General features: G+C 38.5%; 1 protein-coding gene across 1 annotated transcript in view; it reads right to left on the reverse strand.

The window, feature by feature from the left end:
• The window catches only part of rap1ab (RAP1A, member of RAS oncogene family b), a 29,298-nt gene that overhangs the window by 12,112 nt on the left and 7,866 nt on the right, over positions 1-9,320 (reverse strand). The window contains exon 2 of the mRNA XM_016555977.1: positions 3,974-4,062. Coding sequence (XP_016411463.1) covers positions 3,974-4,030 — 57 coding nt within the window. The 5' untranslated portion in view covers positions 4,031-4,062. The remainder of the gene's footprint in view (positions 1-3,973; positions 4,063-9,320) is intronic.

Genomic DNA, 9,320 nt, shown 5'->3' on the forward strand with positions numbered 1-9,320 from the left:
TTAAGACTTTATAACTCATTTAAGACTACGTTTACGAGGTTACTCGCCAAAACCACGTATTTTGACATAATTGTGTGTTTTCGTCCGTTGAAGCGCTACTGGTGCGCTGTCTAAAGCGGCTCAGCGTCTGTGTACAGCTGAACGAGCAACCTTTTAAACTATAGCCTACTTCACTGCACTGTTTTGGCGGCGTAACCCCAGGTATGTGTCGCGTCGCCACATTCTCGGGTTATGTAGAATAAAGAGGGGAAAAGTTAATCTTCCGAAATGAAGCAGCAATATCTTCTCAGGTAAAAGTTATTAGAACCGTGTCTAGGGGCAAGCTGGCCATCACTCTACTCTGACTCTCTGACCTTATCAGCTTGTTTGTATCCTATTATTTGATTCGCTCTTGTTGCTTATGTTATGACAGAACAGCTAACCAATCACGATGATCTTGTCTACGGAAAAGATGATTTTATTCGCTTACGTCAGAAACAGCGAATCTCTTTAAAAACTGGTTGTTGTTCTCACTACATTGCATTGTTATATTTCGTAAAAGTTTTACCCGCCAACTGGCGACTGACACTGTTACATATACTCGCCAACGCTGATTTTTACTCGCATTTGGCGCTTGGCAAGTGTTAATTTTAAGCCCTGTTTACCTACCTCTTGCATGATCGTAACGCCTCTTTTTAATGTTTTGTTTCTCTGAATTTTTCCTTTTTTTAATTTTTTTAATCTGCCATCTTTTGCTATCTATAGTCGATCTGATCTAATATCCGTCCTGTGCACTCACTGAGCGCTCTCTTCTCCCTATCATTACTAGACACGCCCCTTAATGCTGATTGGCAGCAAGTGTGTTTTGGGACTTGGTCTGACACTGTGATCAAAAACTTTTTTCAAATATTGCTTAGTGCAACCTTTAATCCTGATAACTGATCTCTGGCTAATTTGGTTCTTCAAACAAGTTAGCAGATTTGATTAAAATATCTGGATCAAGTTGTCTGAGATTACTTTGTGTTGTCATGTTCAGTGGAAAGGGCAGATATATCGATACTCGAAACCATGATCAGCAATGCAGTGATTTGCTGGCATTAAGACAGCAACGTAATGACATCATTTAATTAAGATCAAGGAAACAGTTTAGTGCGCAAAACGACATAACTAGTGTTGTCACGGTACCAAAATTTCAGTATTCTGTACCAATACCAGTGAAAATCCACGGTTCTCGGTAGGGATGCACCGAAATGAAAATTCTTGGCTGAAGCCGAAACCAAACAAAATTAAACACAGGGCCAAAGGCTGAATACCGAACACAGAGTTTTTTCCCCCATGTATTTTGACCATTTTTTTTCAATTTTAAAGGACTTTTGAAAACCTTCTATAGCTTTTCAGCCAAGAATAACAACTAAAGTTAGCTTAAAAAAAAAAAAAAAAAGCCCAGAACTGCTTTTCTGACTTGATATGGCACAAACAATGTTAACCATTAGTACATTCTCTAACACGCATATTTTAGATTCATAATTCATTTAAAAGCCTCTGGTGTGTAAAAATAGTAAATATCATCATGTCCTCCTGTTTTTTTTTACCCTAATAAAAGTTATAGGAGCATTAAATAGTTAATAAAGAAACTTCATTCTAATGCTCATTATATTAGCGTTAGCCGCGCTTATGCTAACGATGAACTACTCTAATAACAGCGTTCACTGCAATCCGACGTTCAAATTAAAATATTGAATAATATTCATAACAGAAGCGGTGTTTCCCATAGACTTTTGACAGACATAGACTCTGTTTGCAAATTCATTCTCTGCCAGCAGGAGGCGCTTGTAGCGCGCGAGAGATCAGGTTTCCCCGGTAACGCTGTACAACGCTGTACACAAAGCAGCGCTCGGCTCACAAACGCTGCTCAGGCATTACAGGCAAGATGAAATGAAAATGACATCCATAATTTTCTGAAGACAGTCGGTTTCCTTCAGAAATACAGTGATATAAAAACACCCGTTTCGACTTTAACACGTGCAGTGCTCATGTTTATTCAACGAAGTCAAAGTCTTTTGGAAAATCTATTTGTGGCGGTCAGTTTTGATATTGTGGGGGGCCGCCACAAATAAATCAATGTATGGGAAACACTGAGATTTAAATATTAAAAATTAAAATGAAACTTACTTGCTTGAACTCTTTCATTTGATCTGGGTGTCTTTAAAGCATTTTGTTAGTTTGGTGTGTTTCCTCATTTTGAGGTAGTCACGTCTCAGTGCTTTTATGAAGAGAGCGTATCTGCGCACCTTTCGGATAGCGCATCAAGAACCGGGTTGACCGGGTACTCGGTACCACCGGTACTTAAAAAAAATCCTGGTACCGTAACGTTTTCATTTTTTTAGTACCGACTTGGTACCGAAGTACCGGGTCTTTTGACAACACTACATCTGGCAAAACTTTGCTTCAAAAATGAGTCACACTGTTGACTAGCACACCCTGAGCACATGTGAGTTAACGCATTCCTCTTATCGGCAAGACATATCAGCATAATTTTTCATATCGGGCCGATGCCGATATGTACATTTAAAGCCATTATCGGCCGATTCGGATATCGGTCTGATAATATCATACATCCCTACAAAGAAGTGTGTTTTTGTATGTGGGGTAGGGCTGGGCGATATCGCAAAAAAAAACAAATAAATTCTGGGAAAAAAAAACGTTTTTTTTTTTTTTTTTTAAAATATTGACCGATTCTCGATTTTTAACTAGTCAACTTGAAAATGTAACTACTACATGATTCAAGTAACTTTTTTTTATTAACCCTCTAGTTAAAGAAATTTAACTAGAGGGTTAACATGAAGTTGTCAACATGATGTAAATGTTAAACAAATCACTTGTTAAATATCTTTACAGAAAAGATGCATGAACTACAATTACAACTTGTCTTATACATATTATATGTTCAAAAATAATACAAGGAAAATGCTTTAAAAAAACTCTCTAAAGTCAAGGTAATTCAAATTCAAAATAACACCAGTAGACTATTATTAACTATAATTGTGCTGTAAAAACAATGAACAGCAGCTTTCAGCCTGTCACCATGATGCAAACATGAAATTTCAGACATACAGTAGTAGTTCTTTACAGGTTTTTATCCGATTATGCTGCTTTTGCATTGTTTTTTCTATGTAAACATGGACGTGTTTGACTGTTGCGCTCGTTTCTCTTGCAGCATCTCATGCAAGAAACGGTATTCTAAAAACACTGCTCTCAAGTTAAAAGAAGTTAAACCCCCATCTTCCTAAATTTTTTCCTATTCCACTGCCCGCATCGCATCTTTGTCAACACAAAAGCGCATTCTGTGTGGCTACTCAAGATTAAGATGAGACTGGTCGAAACTGTGTGTTATGTCCCCTTTAATAAAAATACCCTGCAACAGTACTTTAAGTATATTGAACTGGTATACTTGAAGTCTGCTAAATTGGAACAACTAATTTTGTGCTTAATGCACTCGTGCGGAAGTAGTGCTGAAGTCCAACTGAAGTCCAAAGTTATACTGAAGTATATTTGATTGTCTCTAAAGTGGAATTATTGCAAGTATACTTGTATACTACAAGTATACAACTATATTCAGTACACTTTAAATATCTTGCATTGACATGAACTAACAATGAACAATATATTTTTATAGCATTTATTAATATTTGTTAATATTAGTTAATAAAAATGTTTATGTTAGTTCATGGTACATTAACTAATGTTAACAGATACAACTAGGGTTGGGCCGATAGACGCATCCATCGTCCAATGCAAATGGCTGACAAACATCACAATGTTGAGCCGGTATCCTGATTTTACAGCTATAGAACCAAATGACAATCAGAAAAAACCAAAGCCATGGTTTACTGATCATCTATCTACTGATCATTACTGTGGATCACATCATTGCTTGGCTGAGAGTCTAGCTACTCTGAGGTTTGGTGAAGATGACATGGTATACTGCACTTACCAGGGCTGATTTGCCCACGCCGCCAGAGCCCAACACCACAAGCTTGTATTCACGCATGGCAGGGTCTCTTCACCAGACTCCTCAGTGCTCTAAAAACAAGATCAGACAAGAGAATGAGTAGGTCTCTACGTATTGATACGTGTTAGCTTGTGTGCGAGGGGTAGAGAGCGTCCTGAATTGTAGCCCAGGTGGGAGATATTGCAAGCATGACCTCTTAAACACAAAGCAGCTGTGAGTTCTGGATGGAAGTGTGCAGTCTAGAGCCAGGACTGAGGCCCTCAGAGCCTCTGGGCCTACAAAGATTTAACCCATGTCAGCAGGCCCACATTGATCTGGATGCCTCAAGTCAAGTCAAGTCAAGTCAAGTCACCTTTATTTATATAGCGCTTTTAACAATACAGATTGTGTCAAAGCAACTGTACAACATTAATTACGAAAATAGTGTGTCAATAATGCAAAGTGACAATAGTAAACACTAATTTTTCAGTTAAAGGCAGTTCATCATTGAATTCAGTGATGTCATAATCCAGCTCAGTTCAGTTTAAATAGTATCTTTGCAATCATTTGCAATCAAGTCAACGATATCGCTGGAAATGAAGTGTCCCCAACTAAGCAAGCCAGAGGCTATAGCGGCAATGAACCAAAACTCCATCGGTGACAGAATGGAGAAAAAACCTTGGGAGAAACCAGGCTCAGTCGGGGGGCCAGTTCTCCTCTGGCCAAATCTACAACAGGAAAGAGGATGGTGGAGGAACGAAATTTGCTTTATGACATCAAAACCCATGTCTGTTATATAACAGGACAGAATGTGTATTTATGTTACAGTGTAGGAAAAGTTAACCAAGATAATAGTTAACCACCACTGGCTTTTAAAGCAAATAAACCAGAGTTGTGGTCTGAACAGCTTTATGTACAAAGCATGCCATGTACCATTGATCAGCGAAAACCATTTACTCCACCCGACCTTTAACGAACACATTCTTTAAATCAACAATTTAATCTCTTCTCCAAATGCTGCTACAACCATGTGGGATCTGTTCTGAATGAATAATACATACATGACAATCCCTTTTGTGTAAAAAGGTGTCACATGGAAACCATGCAACTGGTTTTCATATAGTAAACACACATGCAGCCAAGCACAGGTCTTCTAAAGTTACGCCTCTGTGTTGGGGCCGAATCCAAACAGTGGCTAGGCTGTGTGCACTCAAGGAACACTAATCTCATCCAGTGTTATTTGGAGAGGTTCACAGGTGCTGTTGCTCAAAAGCTTTGGTCCATTTCTGCTTTTGCAGGATTGATCGGCATGCAAAGAGGAGAATTTTCTTCCTTTAATGGTAAAGGCAGTGTAGAAAAGATGATGAGATGCCAAGCAGGGGCCACCGAGAGGGAAAATGACCAGATGTAACGTAGAACTGTTTTAGGCTTCTCCTTATTTTTATATTTTAGAAATCCATCAATTAGTGATGAAAAAAAAATTGCCGCGCTGGTGGAAACAACACGAGACCTTGCTACCGCGACTGTCAAGAGCGACTCGACTGTGTTTATTGTCCCGTCAGCACAGCTGAACAGTTCGGAGTTCAAATGCACGCAATAGGCTTAAGATTGCCACAAAGCAGCGGCAAAAGTAATTACCATTAATGTCAGGGGGAAATAGTAAGGAGATATTAGAATTATTTACTAATAAACTAGTGTTTGCTGAGTCGGTGTCGCAAGGATGAAGTTGCCGATCCTGACTCGCCATCTCCACATTAGACGCACCTTTAGAGATCAGTTTCCATTTTACTGATTATGATTATAATGAAAGATTTTTTTGTTTTTGATTTGTTTTATTTCGTTAAGTAGTAATTTAAAGCTTTCTTTAGACATATTTATCATGTCTAGGCAAGGGCTGGTATGAGAATTTGACGGTATGATAACCTTAAGCAAAAATATCACGGTTTCACGGTATCACGGTATTGTCATTACAGCTCTAAAATGTGTTATTTTTAAATGACTGGGTAAAAAAAAAAAAAATAAATACTTTATGCTGAACACAATATATTTTGTTTTTGAGCAACATACAGAATATTAGGAACAGTAGAATGTTTATTTTTTCTTTGATTTGTTTCCTAAAGAAAAGAAAAATAAAGACTGACATCTTTATTTAACCTAAATCTGTAATTAAGAGTTATTTAAACTTATAGTTATATAATTCATATACATAATTTATATCATTTAGTTATATAATTTCTAGGGATGCTCCGATCGATCGGCATCGGCCGATAATCACATTTTATGACTCGATCGGTACTCACTAACTTGGCCGATCTCACGAACCGATCGCAATTTGATGACATCAACGCGTGACCACGTACATGATGCGTGGGGACATAAATTATTTGGCGCTGCAGTCATGTCATCGCAGGTGTGGAAATGCTATGACGTTTCGAAAAACAATGAAAAATTTGCTATTTGTCGTGTATGTTTTGCATGATGATATGATGAATGGATGGTTCATTTTTAACAGCAGATTCAGTGATGTTAGAGCTGATCTGCGCCTCACTGCACACGTCTGCGGCATGTTACGGCTCCACGGCCACCAGAGCTGATCGCGGTCGCTCTAGTAAGTGCTTGTGTTTATCAGCCAGCCGCGGCAAGTTCCTGAAGTGGCTCTCCGCGCTGCTTGGCTAAAAAGTCTTTTGTGAGTTGTCACAGCGTGGAGGACGAAACAAAACCTCGTCGGAGCCGTAAGGGATAATGGTAACATAACACGCTGATCGTGGGCTGCTAAATGAACGTTTATTTATAAAACAAAATATCTTCTTTGGCCATATTAGCCTACTAAATAGCATTAGCACAGGGTTTACTCCTTTCAAACTTTATCTGGAATGTCACCGTTTCTGTCACTGCAACTTCCCGATCAAGCGAACGAACACGCACACGAAATCGTCTGCCTCTTGGAAAAAAATGTATTTAATATTTGCATCATTTATGATTTATTTTATCCACCCGCAAATCATTCTCTGCCAGCAGGAGGTGCTTTAAATCGGGAGAAACAGAGGTTTCCCCAGTAACGGCTGTACACAAAGCAGAGCTGAGCTCACAAACGCTGCTTTATCAGGCATAGCCTATAACACGCAAGATGAAATGAAAATGACATTCAGAAATACAGTGATTTAAAAACACCCGCGCCTCGTTTTGATTTTTAAACGTGCAGTACGTGCTCATGTTTATTCAACGAAGCCAGGCGTGTGCGCCCGATGAAACCGTATATATAAAGCTTGAAGCATCAGAATCGGTATCGGACGATCACCATGACAAGAAATTAGGGGTGCTCCGATTGATCGGCTACCGATCACAATAGGCCGATAATCACTTTGGGATGATTGATCGGCAGTCTCTAAAAAGGCAGATCTCATAAAACCGATCTCAAGCTGACGACGCGCCTGCCGTCACGTGAGAGGTTTGGCATGACATGCAGCGGCGCCGTCTCAGTCACTGTCCGGCTCGGGTGAAATAATTATAATGCTTTAGGTGAGGTACAATTCATATTTCTTCATTAAATAACTTATAAAGTAATTTGAAAAAGTTTCTGTGAGACAATTTCACAAACAGCGTGAGTGAATCACAGCGCGCGCTCTCTTTTTCTCTCAAAATGCAAATGTCTTCAAATCACATCGCGTCTGCACTATAAGTGAGCTGCGTGCTGCACAGTTGACACAGGAATTCTCACTTGCACTATCGAGGCAGTGTTGCATCGTCACTAAAGTTTATAAATTGCATTTTTTTCTTTTTAATTCTTGCCAGTGTTTAAATCATTCAACGCTCGCGTGCTCTCCTGGAGACTGTGCACTCATGCACACTCGCAGCGCACACACATAATGCCAGGTTCACATTACTTTGTTTGCAGTGCGTATGTGGTGCATATTTTTTCCGCGCACATGTTAACGGATTAAAGCGTTCACACTGCACACACGGTTGCGGTCTGGCAGTGCGTTTAGGAGTGGTGCGTCTACAGCAGTGCAGAGATCTTTTCCCCACCGAGTCCATTTTTGCTGCGCCTCACGCGCTGAATTAAAGTAACAGCGCATTGTTTGTGGTAAATATGATCATGCATTGACACAAAAATGTAGTAATTACATCATAAATGCATATAATTAAAGTCTACTGTGTTTCACAGTCAACACATAGGCTATGGCTTTTTGGCTAGGTTTAAAGTAAAAGAGCACTTTTAGATAAACAAGGCAATAATTATAAAGTTCTTAGATAAAGTTCTTTATGAACCGCAGGATTGCTTGTAATAAAGATTTAAATGCAAAAGAAAAGGCAGTAGAGCTGACCGTTTCTGTCAATGGTAAGTTTTAATTTAGAATGTTTGTGATAACGTAAGAAAAGTAGTTTAAATGTTTTGTTTTAGCAACTTAATATATAAATCTAGAAGTAGATGCAAAAGTAAAAAGCATTGAATAATTGATGAAAGATTGTATTACTGTACTGTGTAAAAAAAGAATCACAATGTTGAAAAAGCCTTTTAAGTAACAATGTTTGGATTTAAAATCAAAATAATGGATAAATGTTGTGTTTGTGGTAAACCCAATTCGCTGAGTTTCGGTTAATTTTTGTGAAGCGCTCCTGTTCAAGATGAGATACTAATAAATGATAGATTTTCATTGTACTCAGACTCGGCTGTTTGGGACTCGGACTGGAGTCCGACTCGGCCCATTTTGGACTCGGACTTGTCTCGGACTCGATTGGTTAAAGACTCGGACTCGACTTAGGTGGACTCGAACCCAACACTAGCACCTACAAATGTACACAATTATGTGCCCAGAAAGAGTGTTCACAGGTAATCCATAATGAATTGTTCACATTAATATCACATTATTTGCGTAAAACAGCAACTAAATGCAACTATTAACAAAGTCCACATGCGGAAAATAATTAATATTATATTAATGAGTACAGACTACATTTCTGGTGTTAATATTTATCCATCAAATTACTATAACTCTGTAATACAGGGCTCGCAAAATCGCTATTGTGTTTTCCAGTTGGGCTACCAAAATGTATCACTGCACTGCCCGACGGGCTATCTTGAATAGTGATATAAAATCTAGGTTTGTAACGATTCACTCAACTCACGATTCGATTCACAATTATTTTATTTTTTTTTACAAAATGAGATTTAAGACAAATTATAAACAAAATGTGTCCTTTTATTATTGCTTGAACAAAATGCTGCACGTTTCTTTGTGAAATTGAAATATAACACTATAATAATATACTAATATAGCACTTGCATATTATTGCTCTTTTGTTGGTTTTGATTGCTTCTATTGTCCTCATTTGTAAGTCACTTTGGATA

This window comes from Sinocyclocheilus rhinocerous, unplaced genomic scaffold, assembly GCF_001515625.1.
Source record: "Sinocyclocheilus rhinocerous isolate Xijiao unplaced genomic scaffold, SAMN03320098_v1.1 scaffold76, whole genome shotgun sequence".
In the NCBI taxonomy this organism is placed as follows: Eukaryota; Metazoa; Chordata; class Actinopteri; order Cypriniformes; family Cyprinidae; genus Sinocyclocheilus; species Sinocyclocheilus rhinocerous.